This window comes from Vigna umbellata, chromosome 4 (assembly GCF_029865625.1).
Source record: "Vigna umbellata cultivar VRB3 chromosome 4, Vumbellata_1.0, whole genome shotgun sequence".
Taxonomy (NCBI): domain Eukaryota; kingdom Viridiplantae; phylum Streptophyta; class Magnoliopsida; order Fabales; family Fabaceae; genus Vigna; species Vigna umbellata.
This window is the reverse complement of record NC_142168.1, coordinates 34617703-34642375: the sequence shown is the minus strand read 5'-3', so window position 1 is coordinate 34642375 and position 24673 is coordinate 34617703. Positions and strand designations below refer to the sequence as shown.

General features: G+C 31.7%; 4 protein-coding genes across 4 annotated transcripts; 3 read left to right on the top strand and 1 right to left on the bottom strand.

Annotated features, from left to right (window-relative positions):
* The first annotated feature begins 575 nt into the window (after positions 1-575).
* On the top strand, positions 576-3365 carry LOC148199994 (uncharacterized). The gene has a single exon (XM_088112808.1). It carries the CDS (start codon positions 576-578, stop codon positions 3363-3365), a length of 2790 nt encoding a protein of 929 aa, XP_087968934.1.
* A 1006-nt stretch (positions 3366-4371) lies between these two features.
* On the top strand, positions 4372-9048 carry LOC124827530 (NAD(P)-binding Rossmann-fold superfamily protein). The gene is made up of 5 exons (XM_088114272.1): positions 4372-4829; positions 7044-7210; positions 7833-8027; positions 8155-8308; positions 8546-9048. The coding sequence occupies exons 1-5, from the start codon at positions 4580-4582 to the stop codon at positions 8848-8850; spliced, it is 1071 nt and encodes a 356-aa protein (XP_087970398.1). The 5' UTR covers positions 4372-4579; the 3' UTR covers positions 8851-9048.
* A 1703-nt stretch (positions 9049-10751) lies between these two features.
* On the bottom strand, positions 10752-12483 carry LOC124827531 (uncharacterized). The gene is made up of 2 exons (XM_047300607.2): positions 12042-12483; positions 10752-11403 (listed from the first exon to the last, which is right to left on the bottom strand). The coding sequence occupies exons 1-2, from the start codon at positions 12379-12381 to the stop codon at positions 10868-10870; spliced, it is 876 nt and encodes a 291-aa protein (XP_047156563.1). The 5' UTR covers positions 12382-12483; the 3' UTR covers positions 10752-10867.
* Positions 12484-16383: 3900 nt separating this feature from the next.
* LOC124827528 (uncharacterized) lies at positions 16384-24276 on the top strand. Its single transcript, XM_047300602.2, has 2 exons — positions 16384-16591; positions 23154-24276. Exon 2 carries the CDS (start codon positions 23177-23179, stop codon positions 23663-23665), a length of 489 nt encoding a protein of 162 aa, XP_047156558.1. The 5' UTR covers positions 16384-16591; positions 23154-23176; the 3' UTR covers positions 23666-24276.
* Positions 24277-24673: the final 397 nt, after the last annotated feature.

Here is a 24673-nt window from a genome sequence, read left to right as displayed (position 1 = left end):
AGACAACCGACTATAATAACATACGACCATGTGGCGTTGTCGTCCAGTTGAGGCTCGACAATCGACACGTCGTCCGCCCAGATCGACACGCATGATGATCGACATACAATATGCGACATCGTGATCTAGCGGTTACAAATAAACAGTTACGCATATTGGCTAACAAGCGCCGTGAATCATGGAAGTACTTGACTCAATATCTAGCAGTTATAACTTATAGATAGCCAACTCCAGTAACCACCCGAGATTTCAGGTAAACGGTTTATTTTATTCCTTTAAATACACACAGCATACCAGAAAAAAGGTACGTTTTTCCCCTAAGAGAAAATTAAGAAAGATTCAGTTGCTCTAACTAAGACCATTATTGACTTGAGCGTCGGAGTGCCTTTGCAGGTACCCAGCCCACCGTACTCAGAGCTTTGGAGAAGAGAGAAAGACGACATAGTGAAAGCAACACAGAGAAGGAAGAAAGTAAGGTTGTTAGGTTCGTATCTTGGTCCCTACATCCCTACTGAAACATTTTGGCGCCCACCGTGGGGCCCGAGATTACTATCCCAACAACGACCACCGGAGCAATGGAAAATTCAAATACGCACGATTTGATCAGGCAATTGCAGGCGCAAATTGAGGCACAAGCACAAACCATGCAGGAGACTCAACGTAAACACGCAGAGGAGATAGCCGCGCTGCGAGCACAGATCCCCGCAACAGAGTTATCTGCCTCCAACAGACAGGAGGATAACGAGGCCAGTCATCATGGGAGAGCCTCTGAACGAGCCGGTGGAGGAAGGAGGGGGCCTACTCCTATGCGCCTCACTAACCTGTTTCCATTCACAGAGGCCATAATGCAAGCAACCATGCCAGACAAGCCCCCTCCAACTCTGGAACGCTACAATGGCTCTGAAGATCCAGATGACCATTTACGTAATTTCATAGATGCCATGGCATTCTATACTGACAGCGATCCGGTGATATGCAGAGCTTTCTCCTTATCCCTTAAAGGGGAAGCTCTAGAATGGTTCCATAAACTCCCCCGTAATTCCATAGATTGCTTTGCAACCGTCGAATCTTTATTCCGAAAACAGTACGCAGCCAATAAAAAACCAGCGATGACTGCTACTGAGCTTGTCCATACCAGGCAAGAGAAAGATGAGACCCTGAAAGCTTTCATGCAGCGGTACATCGAGACGGCACGGCGCGTGCCAGATATTACTCCCACCTTTATCATCAGCAACCTGTCGTCCTGCCTAAGGCCAGGACAAGTCTCAGAACAATTATATGCTGACCCTCCAGCATCCATGGAGGAACTCCAATCCACGATGGCGAAATTCATCCGCATCGAAGATCACCGTAACTCCAGGAAGAAACACCAGCAAGATGCCCCTAACCGTGAAACAGGAAAACCAACGAAACGACCCCCCAATGACTACAGACCAGATCGACCACCTAGGAAGGAGTCGGGGTGGACGTCTAAATACGATCGCTACACGACTCTCAACGCACCAAGGGCGAGAGTGCTAGAAGAGGCCTTACACGCCGAGCTTCTCACCGTGCGGCGGAGCGCCACCCCAAAGAACACGGATAACAGCAAAACTTGCCGGTTCCACATGAACCGTGGGCACGACACGGACGAATGTAACGCAGTAAGAGACGAGTTAGAACGACTCATTCGTGCAGGTTATCTCCAGACTTACGTCAAGGAGAGAGTTTCCGCTAGAGCAACAACTCCTCGCCGAAGAGATCCTCCTAGGCGCAGTCCCCAGCGATCTCCCCCTAAAGATGATCGACACCGTAGGCGATCGCGCAGTCCACCTCGACGCACAGAGAGAGAGCGCTCAGTCCGAGGCCGAATCGACACCATATCTGGTGGTTTTGCGGGGGGAGGCGTGTCGGCTTCGGCGAGGAAGCGACATTTGAGACAGTTGAAGTCGGTCCATATGGTCGAGCGACAGGCTCGGTCGATCCCTGACATCACGTTCACTAACGCTGACTTCCATGCCCCCGATCCTGATCATGATGATCCTATGGTCATCACAGCTAATATAGCTCGGTATGATGTCAGCAAGGTCCTCATCGACCAAGGAAGCTCGGTCAACATTTTATATTGGTCCACTTTTCAGAAAATGGACCTATCAGAGGACCTCATCGCCCCGTTTAATGAGCAGATTGTCGGATTCTCAGGAGAACGGGTCGATACCAGAGGATACCTTGACCTGCGGACTCGGCTCGGAACGAGTCGAGAGGCACCAGAACTTCGAGTTCGATTCCTGCTGGTCGAGGCAAATGCATCGTACAACGCCCTGCTAGGACGACCTTGTCTGAACGCGTTTGGGGCAATCGTATCTACTCCTCACCTCGCCATGAAGTTCCCAACAGACCATGGTGGCATTTGTACTGTGAGGGCCGATCAGCGCACAGCTCGACAGTGCTATGTCGCCGGGTTAAAAATCACTCCCTTCGTCCCAACCAGAAGGACAAAAGGACCCGAGGCAGCGGCAGCCGATCTAGACCCCCGCACCAACGTAGACGAGCGTCTACATCCGCAAGGCGAAGTCAAACTCCTGTCCTTAACGACAGACACATCCAAAACCACTAGCATTGGCGGAGACCTCACCTCCAGCGAAGAGCACGATTTGGGACGCATTCTACGGAACAACGCAGACTTGTTCGCATGGACAGCTGCTGATATGCCAGGCATCCATCCCGGGGTCATGGCCCACAAGTTATCCATCTTCCGGGAGGCACGACCTGTCGCCCAGAAGAAGCGACGAGTCGGGGAAGAGAAACGCCAGGCTATCCAAGCTGAGGTTGGGAAACTGCTGAATGCCCAATTCATCAGAGAATTGACGTACACTACGTGGCTGTCAAACGTAGTTATGGTCAAAAAGTCCAACGGCCAATGGAGAATGTGTGTCGATTTCACTGATCTTAACAAGGCATGTCCTAAAGACTCGTACCCTTTACCCAGCATCGATCGTCTGGTAGATGGAGCTTCAGGTCATGTAATACTAAGCTTCCTCGACGCTTACTCAGGCTATAACCAGATTCCGATGTACGAGCCCGATCAAAGCAAGACAGCCTTTATTACCGAACGCGCAAATTACTGTTATGAAGTAATGCCATTCGGGTTGAAGAACGCCGGAGCTACTTATCAACGCCTTATGGATGAAGTAATCGTCAGGCGCCGTCCGATCCTTTCTAATCTAACGGCTGTTACGACGCGTCCCCTCACTTCCCTACAGGAGCGGGAAAACCCAAAATTCGTAACGCCCCGTACAGCTGTCATACACTTCACACATTACTTAAAAGTCCTTCATAACTCTGTCATCACCCATTTACTCGGACTTGGGGGGCTTGTACTATAGGATACCTAATCCTCCAACTGTCGACCAATAACCCGACGACAATTAAACCAATGCAGGACATTCTCATGCCCGTAATGACATCCGACCACTTAGTGTGGTCGACCACTAGACAACCGACTATAATAACATACGACCATGTGGCGTTGTCGTCCAGTTGAGGCTCGACAATCGACACGTCGTCCGCCCAGATCGACACGCATGATGATCGACATACAATATGCGACATCGTGATCTAGCGGTTACAAATAAACAGTTACGCATATTGGCTAACAAGCGCCGTGAATCATGGAAGTACTTGACTCAATATCTAGCAGTTATAACTTATAGATAGCCAACTCCAGTAACCACCCGAGATTTCAGGTAAACGGTTTATTTTATTCCTTTAAATACACACAGCATACCAGAAAAAAGGTACGTTTTTCCCCTAAGAGAAAATTAAGAAAGATTCAGTTGCTCTAACTAAGACCATTATTGACTTGAGCGTCGGAGTGCCTTTGCAGGTACCCAGCCCACCGTACTCAGAGCTTTGGAGAAGAGAGAAAGACGACATAGTGAAAGCAACACAGAGAAGGAAGAAAGTAAGGTTGTTAGGTTCGTATCTTGGTCCCTACATCCCTACTGAAACAATTATAAAACAAAATATTAATAAGTCCGAGACATTTTCAAGATTGGAAAACATTTTTACTTATGTCACATCAATATTTTCTAATAGGAACTTCTTTTTTATAAAACTTAAGTGGTAAATGCCCTAATACACTTTTAGTTGAAAAATATTTAAAAAGAAAGTCTTTTTTGTGCACTAACATAAAGAAGCAAAGTAATAAAGTCAAACACAAAACAAGGTCTAATGTGTAAACTTCCTAGTTTGTTCCTTTTAGTTTCTTAGTTTGTTCTTCCTTTGAATCTAGCAACTTTTACAACTTTTACTATTAATCATTAATTATTAATTATTATTATTATTATTTCATAGGTATATACCCACCTTGCTGGACTTTGACGATAAAGTAGCACAACCAAGCCTCTCACTTGACCCTTTGGACTAAACCTCTATAAATTACCACCATTTTCATTTCCATCAACCACCAAAACCCTAAAATCATCTTCAACTTCATCAAATTCCTTTCACTTTTTTCAATAATCCTTTCCCTAGATTTCATATTAATCTTTACCACCTTATATTATATCTTATATTATTATACTTTGGTCTAAATATAATGGGTGTCATGTGCACATGGGAGAGTGAGAAGACGGAGATGGAGGCCTTTTGCCGGAAATTGGTGGTGGCCGCCAGAAAAGACGATGAAGGGGGAAGAAACCACCACCTTGTTTCTTCTTACTATGAAGATGGTGATGAAAAAGGGACATTGTTGTGTGTTACAAGTGGTGTTTCTTATGTTGGACTTGCCTTGGTCAACCATCTCTTGCAATTAGGTTACTCTCTTCGGATCACAGTTGAAAACCCAGGTAAACTTTTCATCAACTTTCGTTTCCTTTTCCATAATCACTTTGATTCAACCTTAAAAACTTCAAAAATCGAATTAAAAACTCAGAAAAATTGCTTCTTTTTCGTTCATGAATAAGCTAAGAAAAAAGCTTATGATAAGATTATTAGGTGTTCTTTCTTGAACTGGGTTTTGTTTATTGGGTACGATCCATTTGATTATGGTTTTATGGTTTTATGATTTTCTCATTGAATTTATGTTTTGAAGCTGAAATTTTTAACTGGGTAGTTGTGATGGAAACAGGGGAAGAGATTCAGAAAACACGATCTTTATAAAAAATTTCAACACCTAATTCGCATTTTCCAAACTTTAGGTAGCATAAACGTTTTATTTATTCGTTAATTATTCTCTAATAGTTCATTAATTAATCTAACTAGATAGTTTATGAATTTTTCTGTGTGAAAATGAAAAACCTTTACATTTAAAAAATGATTTATTAAAAAAAACAGTTGATTCTTCTGCCATGAGAGAGTTCCGTCAGGGTTAACTCAACTCGTGAGATGCATTTTGATTAATTATTTGTTTGCAAAATTTAGGTTATTTGTTGTTTTATTAAACTTAATATGAATTTGAGTTTTTCAAACTTGTTGCGTGGAAGATGATTGTATTGTGTGATGAAAAAGTGTGCATAGTTGGCAATTTCATGTCCACAAAGGAACAAATATTCAAATTGGTGAAATAGTTTTATCTTTTTTTATATTAAAATTTGAATGTTAAAAGTTGTTTAAAAAATTGAATTTTCAAAGTTTTTTTATTAAATATTTGGGTAATAAAATCATATTAATTAGTATATTAATATTTGAAAGAACAAATTCAACATTTAATTATAAACAAAGTATCGAGAGTAGTTGCTAGATAATGTTATTATATATATTGAAAAATTTTCAATTTTTTTATATGTTTCATAAGATGAGCAAATTGATTACTCTAGTGTGCAAATTTTGAATGAGGAATAAGTCACATATACCAAAGATCACATTCAATATATAATATTATTATTCATCTTATACTTTCTTTAGTGGCTTTCTATTTATTTTCCTTCAAACTTTCCTTATATTTTTTTTATATTTTTAATAAAGAATATTTACCAATTTTATGTCAATTTTTTTCTAACATTTTTATTGACTTATTTAAATTATATATATAAATATATATATATATATATATATATATATATATATATATATAAATATATAAATTCAATGTCTTCATATTAGTATTTTGTTTATTGTGGTGTAGTAAAGTGTATCGTGTATGCTGACAAACCAAAGAGTGCTGATGCAAGAAGTTATCGAATAAAAAAAAATACACGTTCTTTTTCCTCCATTAATTTAAGGGGAAAATTATATTAATATAATTGGAGATTAATTAAAAAATTATTCTTCTAATAAATAATTTTCTGTGCTATATATAATCTGTATTAATTAATATGATAATATAAACCCATAACAAACTATACAAATGGATATAATTGGTACGCGTCATATCCAAATTAATCTCGACGGTCCACAATAATTATTAGATGTCTCTGCATATGATGTGATATGATATATTTTTTGACTGCAATAATATACATTAAAAGATTCAGATGACTTTTTTTTTTAATTTGAGCAATTATTGACTTCTACTTCTTGTATTTTTAATTTCATTATTTTTTTATATTTAAATTTCATGAATTTCGATGATGGAGATTTAAGAATATTTAAAATGGTATATATAAAAACTAAAATGTTTAACATCATATATATTGAGCCATTTAATCATATTTCTTTTATGGTAGATGTTGTGTAAGGGTGAAAGGTGAAAATTATTTTTTCATTAAAGTTAAAATGCATGAAAATTCTTTTTCTATTGTTTTCAATGTGTTTTCATGTGATTATTAATATTTTTGTAGAGTTAATTAAGATTTAAATATTTTATTAATTTAAGTATTTTTAAATAAATTTCTAGACTTTTATTTTTATATGTTATTTGGTTTTTTATAAATAAAAAACACAGCAAGTAAAACAATTAAGAATTACTATGGAGGAACAGCAACACCAATAGCAATGAACATAACAATAAATGCAGCAACAATAATGATACAGAAAGGAAGAAAGAATTCATCTTTATTCTATTGTTGAGTGAATGTTGTAGAAGATGGTAATAGTTAAGAATGGTTGGTTGATCTGTGCAGAGGAGATGGAGAAAGTGAAGGAAATTGAGAAAACTGCAGAAGGAAAGTTGGAAGCAATAATGGCAAAGCTAACTGACATTGATGGGTTGGAGAAAGCATTTCAGGGCTGTCGTGGAGTTTTTCACACCTCTGCATTCACAGATCCTGCAGGTCTTTCTGGATACACGGTAAGAACACTTTTTTCTGCAGTAATGCTTCTAGATTACAATTCGTTAGGGTTTTAGATTTATTACTTTAGGTTAATTAAATTTGTATTCTGTAAACTGGTTTTTTTACTGTGTGATTTTAGTGTCTTTCCATTTTAGAAAAATCTGCAATTTGATTGATTAAATTATCTATAATTTTTTATTTACCCTTCTAAATGTGACACCTCATCTACCTAACTGGAATGTCCAAAAACCTGTCTCTTTGGGAAATAACTGCTATTTGGAAAAAACCCTTTTGGTTAGGTGACATCAACAACACCAATAAATGCATAAACAACTTATTGCAGGATAAGTGTTACAGAAGAGCTCATGAGCATGTGCATGATTGAACAAATTACTCTGTGTTTTGAAATTTTCATTTCACAAAACTTTGTTAGTTAGACAGATAAAAGAGATGTTTATACTTTTTTATCCCTGGTTTGGCTTAAACACTGATTTGAAATCACACTAAGCAAGATTTAGAGAAGTTTCTGAAATCACAATGAGCTACATTCATGTAAACACCATCAAGGAACTATTATTAACAATATCTAGAAGAAAAATTACTGTATAATATCTGAGCAATTGTTTGTCTGATTTCTAGAAATCAATGGCTGAGATTGAAGTAAGGGTTGCTGAGAATGTGATGGAAGCATGTGCAAGAACACCTTCAATAAACAGATGTGTGTTCACTTCCTCACTAGCAGCTTGTGTGTGGCAAGACACTGCACAATCAGACCACACCCCAGTTATTAATCATGGCTCTTGGAGCAGTGAATCATTCTGCATAGAAAAGAAGGTAACTTTGCACAGTGGTTTCACCTCATTGGTGTTATTTTCTTAGATTTTTTTACCATCTAACATGTTTATGTAGGTAAAAAATGATCATTCATGACCATGCTTTGTGTTTTGAATTTGTATGGCAGCTCTGGTATGCACTGGGGAAGATGAGAGCAGAGAAGGCTGCTTGGAGAATAGCCAATGAGAGGGGTTTGAAACTCACTACCATTTGCCCAGCTCTAATTACAGGTCCTCAATTTTGTCACAGGAATCCAACAGCAACAATTGCTTACCTCAAAGGTACTACTATTGACCAAAACGGTCCAATCTCTTGTTCCATTGGCTATCAAGTTTCTGAGTTTAATCAGTATTTTGCTAACTCATATCTCATTTTTCATGTAACTGCTATTTTAGTATATATACTACCTTGAGTTCTTAGGATGTAAGTTATATATCTGAGAACAATCTTCAACTGGTTATTGTCTATTATTTTGAAAAAGCATAATAGAATCTAAAACCTTAAAATTGCTGATGTAGGTGGTCAAGAAATGTATTCTCTTGGTCTGCTAGCAACCGTGGATTTGACCAAATTGGCAGAAGCTCATGCAAGTGTGTTGAAGGCAATGAACAACAATGCTTCTGGTAGATACATTTGCTTTGATAAAGTAATAGATTCACAAAGTGGGGCAGAGAATTTGGCCAAGGAGATTGGAATGCCTAAGGAGAAAATATGTGGAGAAACATCAAACAGTTCTGTACAAAGATTTGAACTATCTAATGAGAAGTTATGCAGACTCATGTCAAGGCCACTCAGGTGTTACAGTGAATATCAGATGAAATAATGTTACTATGTTTGCTGGGAAAGTTGGTTGGTTTATTTATTTATTTATGGTTTGCCTTAGCCATATAATTAGATGAGAAAAATAGATGAGGCATGTTATATAGTATATTCAGTAATTAGTAATGTTTGTATTCATTTATGGTTTAATTGTAATATATAATTCTATTCATCTGTATACCAAATCATGCAAATTTTCTGACTTCTGAACTTGGCTACTACTGCATTTTTAATAATAATAATAATAATAATAATAATAATAATAATAATAATAATAATATTTAAATAATCAGTTAATAATGCTTTGAGGAATAACTAAATCTGAATTAACTGAAATATTCTTCATACAGGAAACTAAAATCAGTATGGTGAGGTAGATTTGAAGTGTAAACTAAAAAATTTAGCATGTTAGAAGTGAAAGATTACAACAATTGAATTGTTAGCAGTTTCAAAGGTAAGGTAGGGTTTATGTTTTCTCAACAATGTGACAGTTGGTGGTAGGTTCTATGTTGCACCAGAAAAGAAAAATGATGGATTATGAAGAACAGAATTTGGTATACAACATATTAAAGTTTATTGCAATACTATACACCTCACAAAGTCAATGTATATGCCATTTGCTTCACTGCAATAAATGGTGAATGTAGTGCCTTAAACTGTGATTTGTTAATGCTTTAGTTTAAAAAAATGAAATTAAAAATAAAAAAATAAATGGTTGATTTAGATTAAACAAATTACAATTTTATAAATTCTTTTGAGAAATTGTTTACACCAGAAATTATAGTTCAGAAAGATATTTGCTTTTGACTTTTGAGTGAGCTTAATTCATTAAAAAAAAAAGATAAAATAGAAAATGACATAAGAAATAAGATTGGAAAAGAAACACAAAAAGATATGATTACTCAACATAACTACTAACAACTTTTGTCTTCATTCCAACTAACATATTGAATCATGTCTTAAAAAGAAAACATTCTAAATCTTGAATTATTTTATTAATGTTCTCAAATGTTCCTTTAGACTAGCCTCAACATATTAATAAATTGTATATTTCAATTTCAAATTCTAAACTTTGATTCTATTTCTGGTGGTGATTTAACTTGTGATTGTTATATAAATGTGTATTAGAAATTAGGACATATTTCATAAAAAAAATGACTTAAAAACAAAGTTAATATTGTATGTGTTTCAAAAACGAAATTAATTTTAAAATATTGATATAATAATTTTTAATATTGAAGATGGATTTAAGAATTAGTTCAAAGAACTATTAAATGAAAAAAAAAATCTTACTTAGATTAAAATAACCTTTAAGGTAAGAAGAGGTTGCGAAAAATGCATTTTCTAAAGTTTAATTTTTTTGAAAATTTCATATTATATATAATTAATTGATAAGTCAACGAATACAATACGTAATATGGATTAATGAATATTTTACATTGATTTTGAATTTGATAAAATGTATTGGATATGTTAAAACCACCAATTAAATAGCTTAAATATACTTTTTCAATGGAAACCCTTAATTTATATCTATTACAATTAAACATGTTAACGCAGCAATATAAACATTCATTAACTTTTATTTGAAGAGTAGGTTCCAAAGAATACAATAAAACTATCAAGGGAGATCAAATTTATGAGAAAAAATTACAAAGACTTATTTGAAGAATATCTTTTTATTAATAATTCATAATAATTTTCTAAAGTTTTTACATTTTCAATATCTCGATTATTTCTAACTAATATACTTTAAAGTATTCATACTTAATGAGTAATAATCTCAAAACCTGATTTTATCGAACAGTAAAAAATGCAGTGGATCGACTCACCCTAAGTAAGATAGATTAATATATTTAGGATACTCTATAAATGTATACCCTTCTACACTTATAAATAACCAAATTAAAATCTCAAATCTATACTTTTAAATGGTAAATCAAAAGGAATCAAGTACATTAACTTACAAAAATAGATGGACCTTCTTCAAAACACAAAAATGAAAAAAAGCACAAAAGCATCTAGCTCGCCCTTGGAGTTGCCCATTCAACTCTGAGTATGAGATTGTCGTATCCATACCCATTGAGTTTGGTGATAGCCCGTTGAGCATCTTCCCTGTTGACAAAGTTAACAAAGCCAAAACCTCGGCTCATGCTGGTCTTCTGATCAATGGCAACATAAACTCTGCTTACGGGACCAAAAGGACGGAACAGCTCCATCAAATCAGGCTCTCTTGTGTCTTCAGAGAGGTTGGTAACCCTCACAGAGTTTTCATCGTTCCTGCGCCGCATATCTGATCCACCACTCCTCTCAGCACCTGCCCTCATACCAGGAGGCACGTAGGCTCCCTTGGTTGCACCACCTGTTGCTGCTGCAGCATCTAATGTTGCAGGCTTATCCACGAATCCCTCAGATGGTGGGGCAAGATCCTTGTATGGACACCTTGAGGTCCAGTGATCGCCCTTCTTCCCACATGTCCTACACACCATGAGAACAGCACCTTTCTGGAATTGAGCCAAGGGGTCTCCACCAGTCTTCGGCTCCTCTGTTTTCGAGCCTTATAACAATCACAGAAACACAGTAATTAAATACTGATGATAGGATAGATCAATCCTATTATCCTCCTCTATAACAATCCTATAATTACTTAGAAGAAATCTAGATATCTATGCTTAACAAACTGATCTCAAGTTCACCTTTTCACTCTCATGCACAACCAAAGGTTTTTAAAAACCCCGTAATTTTTCTTGTGTTAAAACTGTTTCCCTAAATTTTCTTTACAGATTCAGCAATCAATTTCTCATCCAAAATCTACTGGGTTATAAATTTGTTCAAGACATATAAGTGTTTTGAAATAAAAAATCAGAATCAACTGATAGAGAAATTCTCCTTTCTTGTTTAGTTTTCATGATGTTCAATTTCTCCCATACACAACCTCTATAAAACAGTGTGTAATTGTCAGTTTCGGAAAATCAAATTGAAAGTTAAAAAAAAATGCTACAAATCATGACGCGTTTCAATTCTGAAGGTCATCCAGAATTGCGAACAGAAAGAGATTACTCAATGTAATTGCAGTTTATGCATTTTCTCCAATAGCTTTTTATGAGAGACATTTCCACAGTGCAATTGCTAAAGAAAACAGAGAAATTGTAATATAAACGGTAAAGAAAGGTGGATTCCACAGAGAGGTGTTACCAAGAGGCTTGGGGCGTTCGAGAAGGATCTCTTCGGTGGAGACCATGGTGAGGCGGCTGCCAACGTCTTCGTGGACGGCGTCGCCGAACTTGGGCCAGGACCGACGCTCGACGGCACGTTTGCTGAGACGCGCGTTGGCGAGCTTACGTGTGCGCGTGGTGGTGGTGATCTTGACCTTGTTTCCGTCGTCGTCGAACTTGTACTCAATTATTTTCTTGATGCCGTTCTCATCTGGCCCTATGACCTGTCGCGGCGGGAGGAGGAAGTCCAGATCCTCGCCGTCATCCTCCTCCAGCTCGCCCCACCGCAACTTCGTCGGTTCCGCGTGATGCGCCGCCATCGCCGCAATCCTTCTTTCTTCTCTACGATTATGTTCTCTGTCGCTTCACACTCACTGTAACTCAGAAACGCCCACACCTAGACAAACACAGAAGCACCCGATTGTAAAATCAAGAAATTAGGTCTCTTCTCTTGTCTTCTTCGATCATTGGGTTTGGGCTCTCAAATAAAGCCCATGCCAAATTGCTTTGCTCTGTTTTGATCACGAGGCTTTTGCTTTATACACCTCCATAATTACTAAATGCACCTCCTAACTTTTGGGAAGTGGCGATTCATAAAACAAAAAAACATTATGTAAGAGATTAATAATTTAAATTTGGATATCTACCAAAGTCTTTTCTTTTTTCATAATACAACATTATTCTTTTCTCATTTTTTTAACAATTAAAAATATATATATATTCTTCAGTATTTGCTGACTATTATTACTACGGTTGTAAAAAATACTATAAAAAATAACGTAATTCATTCCCAAATTAGTAGGTTTTTCTAAACATAATTAATCTGTTTTAAAAAAATACAATTTATATAAAATACCAATTTCGATTATAAATGAAAATCAACACTTGTAGCTTCATCAGAAGTTTAAAAATATTTATTTTTTCTTTTATATAATTGTTTTTCCCCTAGCTTCTTCCATGTTAAAGTTTTCAAATAAGTTGGTCCAAATAATAGATACTACATCAAGTAATATAAAATCTAGATGTTATGCATTTGACATATCATGCGTTTGACACATACATGTGCATTCAGTAATTTAGAACCATCAGATAAAAATAGATTTATACTTTTACTTGATCAAGTAACATACATATATTCAAAATCTTAGTTGCAGGATCTTAATATATTATTCAGCTGTTACAAATGCATTGGTGAATATGTTCAAATATAACCAATTTGTGTTATGCAAAGTAATGGTCTAAACAATTTTTTTTTCCATCAACACTTTTGAATGTTATAATTGTAACTTCCGTAAATTTCATTTTGAACCCTCATTACTCAAATTTTTCGTCTTTCACCTCATTCTTCAACACTAACTTTTTTTTTCTTTTTATGCTAAATTTTTAAAATATACTTTGATCTTATTTGTCCATCAATGCTTTTACGTTGTTTTTTATGTACAACATTTACAATGTAATAATAAAAGAAAAATAATAATAAAACAATAAACACAAAAGAAGGAAGGAGATAAAAAATTATGGGCGCTCAAATTTACATCCTCTATTCATCCATTTTAGAAATCAATTGCACCTCTGAATAGTTAGAGTGTCGAGCATTTTAAACTGGTTGATTTTTTCAAACAAAGTCTCTAAAGAAGACAGTTCTGTCAGCATTTAGCAAAAGTTAAACTATAAGAAATCGATATTTTAAGTTAAGGGAAGCTAGAATTCTTCTTTTTTTTGTAATTTCTTTAAGCTCAATATTGTTAATTATGTTGTGAAATTGGTACCTCTAAGTTGATTTCATAGCTAAATTAAGTTATATATATATATATATATATATATATATATATATATATATATATATACGAGTCTAAGTTGAAATTAATATATGATTGTTTTTATCAAATTTTCACTCAAGAGAGTAAATTATCGCTTAGGCTGTGTTTTTTTAGATGGATTTGAGGGAGATGATTTGAGGGAGATGATTTGGGGGAGATGATTTGAATGAATTTGAGTGAATTTGAGGATAATTTTTTTGTTGTTTTTTTGAGTGGATTTGTGGGTAATTGAGAGTAGATTTGAAGGTAAAGTTTGTGAGAATTAGTGTAGGATTTGATTGATGTGACAGATAAAACAAAATTGTTTAACTAATAGAAATTGAAGATTACCAAAATATCCCTAATTATTAAAGTGATATAAAATGATAATTTTTAATGTTATATTTAATTGTAAAAATGTTTATAAGAAAAAAAAAAGTAATAAATATAAAAGGAAAATAATAATAAATATAAAAGAAGGGAAGAAGATACTTTGAAATAATAATAACAATTCATATATATAATGTTCTCAAGTATATTATATGGATTGTTGAATTGGTGAATGAGAAAATTATGATCTTTAGTTTGTGATTTAGTTATGAACTTTGAGATTATATTTTCTTAAGGAAAAATTATTGTATGTAGAATCATAGTTTGGTGTATAAATGACACTAAATGTATTTTTGAAATCATTATGACTGGTGAGTCGAGAGAGGTCTATATCTAAAGGGTTGGTTACAAGGCGCCAGCAGGGACGGCTAGCCTCTTAAGCATAGATGATTAATGTTAAGGAGATTAAGGTAAATCGCGTTTAAGGGTATTGGACCGGGATTGGGTTGAGATTAAAATATTGTTAACCTAGGCCCATGCCAAAAACTATAAAAGGTAGGTAGAGGAAATTATTGTGCATTTATTACTGTCATTGTCATGCCGGACGAGCAAACAAGACTGGACGACAAGGAAGGACAAATTGTGAAGGTATTCAGTGACTCAGTCCCATAACCGAAACAATATATATATATATATATATATATATATATATATATATATATATATATATATATATATATATATATATATTAGTTATGGTTTTTGGGTACAAATTTTTTTTTAATGAGTTGGTTGCGATCTGTACATATTATGGTTATGACTTATGGGTGTAAAAGAAATTTAGAAATAATAGATACAAAATCTCTTAATACTAGTTTATACATCAATTCTTTAGAGTTGGTGTCTATGATTTTGTTTATGATGATTATATGTATGATTATTTGGGACATAAATGAGATTATGAAAAATTTTGAATTTTAGATGTTTTATGTAAGAATTTTAATAGTTGCATACTTAAATTCTAAATTTCTAGACGACAAATTAATTTTATTAGTTTATGATTTGTGAAAACTAATATATATTCTTTCATCGTTTAAGCTTATTTCATTTTCAACTCTCAACTAATTTTTTTACAATTTATCACGTCATTACAATTTAATACTAATTTTCACAAATTTTATTTTCAAATTCACTCTCATTTACCTCAAAATTCACTCAAATAAATGACAAAAAAATTTATCTTCAAATTCTCTCAAATCTCCTCAAATTCACTCCCTCAAATCCACGGCCTAAGTTTTTAAATCAATTTCTGACTTACTATTTCCTTTTTTTTTTTTAAATGTACTTTTCTTTTTGCGGTGATTATGTATGTGCACGGAAGTAGATGATCTCAACCATGTTAGAACTTAAAAGTAAAATAAACTTACAAGTTTATTCCTTGTATTATATATATGTAATTTCTATATGATGTTTGTTTAGAAAATAATTATGTTTAATAACTCTCCATGAAAATATTATGAAAAAAAATCTTGTAATATAAAATTTCATACTTATTATTGTGTATATTGTGCTTGTTTTCAATAAATGAAATGATATAAATTAATAGAGATGGTATATAAATTGGCGTCGTTACAAAATCACTTTAAGAAAAAAGAAGTAAAGTTTTGGAACTCCTTAACTTATCTTAAAAGAAAACCTCATTCAAACCAAACTGAAAAATTCAAATAAAAATCTGTCATAAACCAAATATTTAAAGGGACTGACAACAGAAGAAATTCATTTACCACAGCACAGTGAACAAAATTTGAATCTTCCTTAAAAGAAATGTCGAGTTTAATGCCTCAAATAGCGTTGTCTTAAAAAGAGAATACATGGAAAACCAAAAAAAGAAGCAAAACAAAAGCAGACAATGTGGGGGCACGTGCATTCTGCCTCTCACGTGCCTCAGTATTGGTCAGATAAATGGTAAGAAAATCAAACTATACGATATGATCAGACTCACTGAAAATATAAATATATATAATTCCCTCTCATTGGAACTCTTCATCACACTCTCTGAGACAGTTTTTCTACACAGTAATAAGTTACACTGTTCATCTGAGCTTTGATGATTATAAAATAGGTTTACCATTTAATTAAACAAAGTGTTTCAGACTACCATAAAAATAAATTATAAACTACCATCACACAGAGAGAGAAAGGAGATTCCTCTCTGAGATAATAAACATGGCTTCTTTCTACATCAAATCCATGGTTTTTCTTATATATCACTCACCAGATCAACCCTCAAAGAGATTCATCATTCTATCAGCAGAAGATTCAGAACCAGTTTTGGAGTTCCTACACTTGAATGTTGAAGTCGCCAATTTCATTGTCAACCATATATAACTCTTTCTCTGAGGTAACCAATTTCTTCAGCTCTTCTTTTTCTTAATCATTTCAACTTTTTTAGTTCAGCTTCACTGTTCTTCACCACTGCATTTTTCCTATCTGCTGCTTTAGTTTGACCTTCAAACTGTGTTCGGTTCAAAACATGCATGCAAACCTTGTTTATGATGTTTTCAGTTGAAATCTGCTATGAAAATTTGAAAGTAGATCTCCATGGATACACATATTACATACATACATACATACATACATATATATATATATATATATATATATATATATATATATATATATATATATATATATATATATAGATACACATAGTTTTCCCTACAATACCTTGTATTCGCATTTTGGATCTTCATTCTTCAGTATGCTTTGCATGTGAAACTTTTAATTTCTCATTGTTCATCAATCTTGAATCTTGGTAATGAGTCTTTGATTAGAATGTGAAGGAGTTTCTGTTTTCTGGTTTTGGTTTAGGTTTGGGGGGTTGCAACATGTCTTTTATTTAATACTGCATTAATACTAGTTATATACATACATATATATATATATATATATATATATATATATGTATGTATGTATGTATATAATATTTTATATTGAGAAAATAATGTGATGTGAGTGTAAAATTTTACACTGTCAACTAAGTATAGATTAGTGTATAATAAGATTGTTGATTTTTATATATTTACCTTTTAAAAGTCATAGATTTGTCATGATTTTTTATTTATGAACTGTTTGGAAAAATCTTTTTTATAATCTGGTTTAGGATCTGTTATATTATATTATTTAATTTAAAATGTTGAGATTAATTAAATTAAATAGAGTTGTTAACAAAGATTTGACGTAGCATTTTTTTTATTAATATATAATTACATATATTTAATTTTTTAATGTAAAAGGTGATTTACTATTTAAAAATGTAGTAAATAATGTTATGATGAAAAAACATATTTATTATATAAAAGTCATCCACTTGTGTAAACAATAATAGCTTCTCTGAAAGAGAAAATTATTGGTTATGGTAGCAGTGGCTAGAATGTCACACTCAACCTACTGTTATACTGTCAAATTATTACTCGATAGTGTGTAGAATTGGGGCCAATGATGCAGATTTTTATATAACATTTAAATATATTTTTAATTTTTCAAACTTTAAATTTTATTAATTTTGATTTAATAAACTTTTAAAATTACTAAAGACTGTCTCATTCTTGTTAGTCAGATAACAATATAACATACATTCTTGTTTTAAGAATAGAGATACAGTTTAATTATCTTTTAACTTCTAAAATTTGAACTAATTTCGATTTTTATTAGAAAAATGAACTTGTGGTCTTTAATACTCGATTTAGAGGTTTAAAGTTCATTTTCAGACCGTTTTCAATTTCTAAACAAGAGTTTGAAGCTATTATTATAATAATATTGTTTTGAAATCAAAAGATTGAATCATTTTTTTATCTAGGAAACTAAAACTGGATTAACTTTTAATTTCAGAAACTAAAATATAAAAATAAAATTTACTGAATATATGAAACATGTAACTATTTAATTTAATCATAGTAAGATTAAAATTAATATATATATATATATATATATATATATATATATATATATATTAAGTTTACTGGCAGATGCAGATCTCTTGGGAGAACTATACATTAAATTAAAATTTTCAGGCCACATATTTATTATTTATTATTTTATAAATTTAATGAGCTTTTTAACTGCTCCATATAGAAGAGAAAACTCCAATAGAAATATTGAGAGAGTATTTGTCTTTCACTAGATGTAATAATATTATAAATTAATTCATTTTTCTCATCCATTTTACTTCATTACCCTTTTTATTAATTTCTCATTTTATTTCTTTCTTCTTCCACTAAATCACTTCAAGATAGAGTTACATCTACAATTTCACATATACCTTAATTGTCAACAAATATGTGACTATAGTACACCTTGTTGTATATTTTCCATATATTTATTACTTAATAATTATTATTTGCAATTTTTATTAAGTTTTTTTTTTCTTTTACCGATTCATCAAATGTGTAATTTTCTTTTTCTTTTACTTTTTGCTGTAAGGGCAATTATATTTAGCTAAGTACATTATGGTGAGTTTACTTTGAAAAAAAATCACTAAATAACAATCAATTTCGAAGATTAAAAATATTTAAATTAAAATATTGATCATATTAAATACTATTCTATTAATTAAAAAATATTAATATTTAAATAATTTTTAGTAAAAAATTATACTTAATTTATAAATTAAACTATAAATTGTTTTCTACTATTAAGGTTTTAACTACTTATATTATAGTTGATTCTAATTCACATATTAATTATAATGTTTTATTAATAATAGAGTTTATTTTAAATATTAATACATTTTGTTCATAAAATAGTATCTAAGTTAATTAATATAATGATTATTATTATTTATATCTTGGTAGCTATTTAATAACTTTATTGTAGTGATTGATTGAAATAATTAAATTTCCTACAAGTGATTTTAGAAAGCATTTTTCTTAGGTCTCATGATGAAATCCACTAATTTCTTAGAAAATCATCCACAATGCATATTATTCCAAATTAGCAAAATCTAACCTTTCTGTCTTTAACTACAACTTAAACTCTTTTTTTTTTTTTTACATTCTAAAATGCATGTATAAAAACTTAAACAACTCATTCCTATTTAATACTAACAAACAAGTCAAAAGTAGCCTAATTTAATTCACTTTTAAAATTTAATACTCTAAACAACTATTGAACTCTTCAATTCACTTATGTCAAGTTTGAAACATATTTTCCCACTATTTGGTTCACATAATCTCTTCAATTAATCATTTTTTTATTGCTTTTGTTATTCAAAACTCAACATGAATATATTTAAGATGTAAAATTTACACCCATCAACAAATTTAAATAGCAATTATTAGCTCTAAAACATCCAAAAAGATAGCAATTTAGATAGTAATCGTTGCATATGATTGATTATTTTGAGTAAATAACTTCTTAGAAGCATGGAGATGCTTGCTAATATCCTTAGGAAATTCGTGAGTTTACACTTATTTTCAAGAATTTAAGCATTATATTTTGATATATAATAATAATGCGATGCCATCGACATTGATCATGTTATAAACTTAAAGATGATATGCATTAATTAAATAAATAAATAACATGTGGTCAATTAGTAACCTTTTTCAATACATTTCACGAGATCAATTAAATTATCAATTAATTTTTAACACGTCTTCAAAAATTATCAACACCCTCTTACATATAGACCCATTCATAGCAATAAGTTAAATGAATTCCATCTTTTAAGTAAAATTTTATATTTAAGTAAAAAATTTACACTAATTACTCAAAAAATCCACAACATTATACATGAACTGAAACAAAACAAGTAAGCAAAAGAAACTTTTTTTTTCTTATTTCAAATATTTACTTTATTTTTTTACATTTTTCTAAATATACAATTAGTTTAGATCAAGAATGGTCATCACTTTGCTCTTCCTATATATTTATCATATTGTTCTAGATCAAGAATCCACGTGAATGAGAATCTTTGTGCCAGTTATAGTGTTTTTGTCTTCTGAGAAACATAGTCTTAAACCATATACAAATCTCTTTCTTTCTTCTTCTTTTGTTAAATACATTTTCTTCACTTCTAACATGATTTATTTATTTTTTTTTTATTTTTTTCAATTACTTTATTTCAAATTGCAATTTTTGTATGACATATATGTCACACATGTTGACTAGGGTTTCTTATTTTCCCTTCCCATCTCAATCTCAAAGCAAAAAGAAACTGAGTGACCTTTCAAGAATTAGGCAATTGATGGGATTTTACCTTTTTCTCTGCCATTTCCATTCACATTAAGTTGCAATTGGGCATGAAAAAAATTCAATTTTTTTACTTCTTTCTATGTCCATATAATATGAATCATTCAAGATGCTTTATAATAATAATAATAAATAATAATAAGGCATAAAACAAGAGTCTGCACAGTGCATATAGACAAGAGTAGCAGTTTCAAACTCAAACCAAAATAGGAATGAGAGATAAATTAATTGTTCTGTTTCATCACAATCACATAAAGTATAACTTTTTTATTTTAGGTAAAAACATGTTATCACCACAGTGATTTTCCTAATTTACCCTTTTCGTCTATTTCATTTCATACATTTTTAAATAATTTTAGGTATTTTAAAAAAATAAAATTGATTAACCCTCTAGTTTGAAATGAGTTTTTTGTTTTTAATTTATTTTTATAGAAATTGCATCAATATTTGTATTTACAACAGGCAAAAATAATTATTTATCGAGAGCATCATATTATTTTAATAAAATTATTTCAACAAGTAATATATTCATTATTGTGTTTCATCTGTGTAGAAATCACATTGTTAAAGAATTGATTCCATTTTTCTTTCTTCTGTACCTGCAATGGCTATAACAAGTGCACAACAGAGGTGAAATTCCCTATTTTTCACCTAGAGCAAAAAGTTTCACTCACCAGCAAAAGCTAAAGTGCTCATGCACTTTTAATTTGTTTTTTAAAAAGTATATATTGCACATGTTTTACAATAAATATTTTTCATAAAATCCTTTTTTTTTTTGGAATATCATGAGATTGAATTTTTCAATGTTTGAATTTTGTGTGTAAAAAAAAAATGTACTGACTTTATTCCTTAGATTGAGCTAACTTTGGAAGTAGCAATTTTTACTCCATTGGATTGACCACATTCATTGAGGCACTTGAGTGGTGCTATAATATTCTGAATGGGAAAATGTGCACTGAATCTAGTGGTTAAAAATATGTGTAATTAACAAAAAAACATTGTATTTTTAATAAAAGGTTTATTGTATTAATTACATTCTAAAAAAGTTTATGTATAAAGTTAATTTTACTTTCATCTCTAAAATATTTTCTTTAATTGGAGCTTATTTTCAAAACTATTTTTTATTAGTATTGATACCAAACCCTAATGAAGAGTTTAAGTAAAAAGAAAATGCTTAAACTTTTAGCTTGAAAATGGTAAACATGGATAAAGCAGTTCCATTTTCATCTCAATGAGAACATTATTCAAAGGGACTGTGCAACACAACTTCACACAAACACAAGTACCAAGTCACTGTATCCTTAAACCAAGAACACTACTCAACTATTTCAACCCTCTGCATGTTTCACTAAATATAGCACAAATGCACCAACCTCTCCCTCTCATTTATGATTTCTATGGATGGATTCATATAAATCTTATAATTCAAATCTAACTTTTCTTTTATTTCTCAGTAAGAGTGGTACATGTTAGTGAGATGAGATTAAATTTAATGTATTTTTATAAGCACTTCTATATGAAGAAAATAATGAAATAATTTTTTTTATAGACTTAAAAAAACTGTATTTTTTAGGAAAATTAGCATGAGAAGGGTTGTACGAAGTAACTTATTACAATTTTTGAAAAAAAAAAGTTATTTTATTTTAATTCTTCTTATTTTTCTTTTCTTGAAATGGTAATGAAAAAATTTTCTAAACATGGCCATATTAATAATCTTTAAGAGTTATGTTTAGCAGCAATGCATATTTTTTTTATATTCTTTTTACTATTAGTTAAATTTTAATAAAAGCTTTTTTAAATCACAAGCCAACCCTTTTAAATATGAGCACGTTTTAATTGTTTTCTAATAAGCCATTGAAAAATAAACAATAGAATGAATAAAACTGTGTATACGGATAGCAATATCGTTTTGTTTTTTATTGGATTTAATATATTTTTAGTTTCTAAATATAATGTGATTTGATTTTGATTTCTATTTAAAACTTTAATCATGTTAGATATTTGTATTTTAAAAATGCATGGAGTATTTTTCCTCTAAAAGCATTAATTGGTTTTTGACATACAAATGACAAATCACCTTATATATAATTTATAAATTTTTCTTTTTGTCAACGTTTTAAAAGATTATCGTGAGTCGTCGTTTATCACTAAAAATATCATTAATATATTTGGATGAGAAAGATTATAACTATATTTTTTTAAGTAGAAAGATTAAATTTTTGAAATATATACGAAAATCAAAATTATGTTAAAAGATTAAAAACATAGTTAATCTCTTTTCTTCAATTAGAGCATATTATTTATGTGTACCAATTTTGTATTATAAAAAATAAAAAAAAATGTTGGAATACATTTCAAGTAGTCATTATAAAAGTCAACAAATGGTATATGTGAGTGGATCACAGTGACAATGTATTCTATTTTAAATCACCAAATTAAATGAAACCACAGTGTTCATTAACAAATTCTACCAAGAATTTTAAACTTTTTTGGAAATCTAAACAAACAATAAAATAATACATTAAATGCATGAAGATCACATGTACGTATTTCATACGTACATACACATACACATATAAATATATGTACACAGCCTATGAACAATGAGAGAAGAAACACTGTGATGGTAATGTATTGAGAATAACACTATGGAACTGTTGAGTGAGTGAGTGATTGGAAGAATAAAAGGGGTTTCTTGCATTGCATTGCAGGGTAGAATAACAGCACATTGAGAATGAAGAAGAAGAAGAATCATGGCGAGAAGAAGAACGATGGTGTGGAGAAGAAGCCACGTGGAAGGTTCGTGAAGGAGGAGGAGGAAGAGGAAGGTGGTGGGGAAATGATCAGGTGTTCGGGTAAGCATTGTGGGTCAAGCTGCGGCGGATATATAGCTGATTGTGTTGCAGTGTGTTGCTGTCCCTGTGCTGTGCTGCATTGCTGTGTTCTTGCTCTTGTCAAAGGGCCTTTTCTTGTGGGGAGAAAGTGTTTGAGGTTGGGAAAGAAGAAGGGCAAGAAGAAGAACAAGAACAAGAAAAAGGGACATGAATACGATGATGATGATGATGAAGAAAAAGTGAAGGAGAATGTTTCTGGTTCTGATGTTGTTTTGGAAATGGATAGTGTCACTGTCAATGCTGGTTTTGATGCAGAGAAAGTTTGGAGGGAGCTTTATCAGATTGGCCATTTGGATTTTGGGAGGGTTTCTTCCTCACATGATGATTAGTATTCATTACCATTCACTCAATCATGGAAAAGATTGCTCTTGTTCGTCATCTGGTAAATTTGATCAGTTTTAGGATTCAACAAAATTTTCATCTTTATATATATATATATCTATATCTATATATATAGATAGATATAGATCAAAGTTTTCTTTTTAGTTCTTTTTTTCCACAAAAAGTGTATCTCTTTGTAGTTCATCATTTATGAAATAAGGATTGCATGCTGTGTTAATGTGATGAAGGAACTGGAAGAGTTGGAAAGAGATGATCTTGTTTTGAAGAAGTAAAAGGGTATTATTGTGTTATCTCATAAGGGTCTAAAAGGTTGTTTTTGCCCTAATTTTTGGGAGGTTGAAAAATGTAGTTATGGTAGATTTCTCCCACACTGAATGAATTATTAGGGATTGCGTTGAAGACAGGTGCTTTTAACTTTGATCCGTGACCTTTGTCTATACATTGTTGTCTTGGTTTTGTGCATGGGATCTTTAGAGCAAAGGGCGATGTAACATTTTGTAAGTAGTACAATTAGGTCTTTTTGAGACACATTTTGTTTTGCAGTCTAATTGAGATTGTGTTTGGGATGAGATCCAATGAAATTTGGAGTTAGACCTGTCAAGTCAACTGTTACAGGTTCCATGTGTTAGGTGTAGTTTAACCTTCTCTATTCACTCATTGCAAACTTTTTTGAGATATTTATTTTCTAATTTAATGATTTATCTATAAATGGTAGTAGTGTTTGCATGGTAATATACCCTTTTGAGTGCATATGCTTTGATAAGGTTTGTAAAATTAACTTTGTGTTAAGGATTTTTAAAAAATTTAAGTGTGAAGGTACTTCTTATAAATAAAGAGAAAGATCTATAAATTATTAAGATGTTAAATATATTTTAAAAATTTAAAATATATTATCAAGATTCATAAATTTATTATAAAGATTTTTTTATTAAAAGTGATGAAAATTATTTATGTAATTAATTTAGGTTCATATGATTTATTGTTGTGTCTCCATC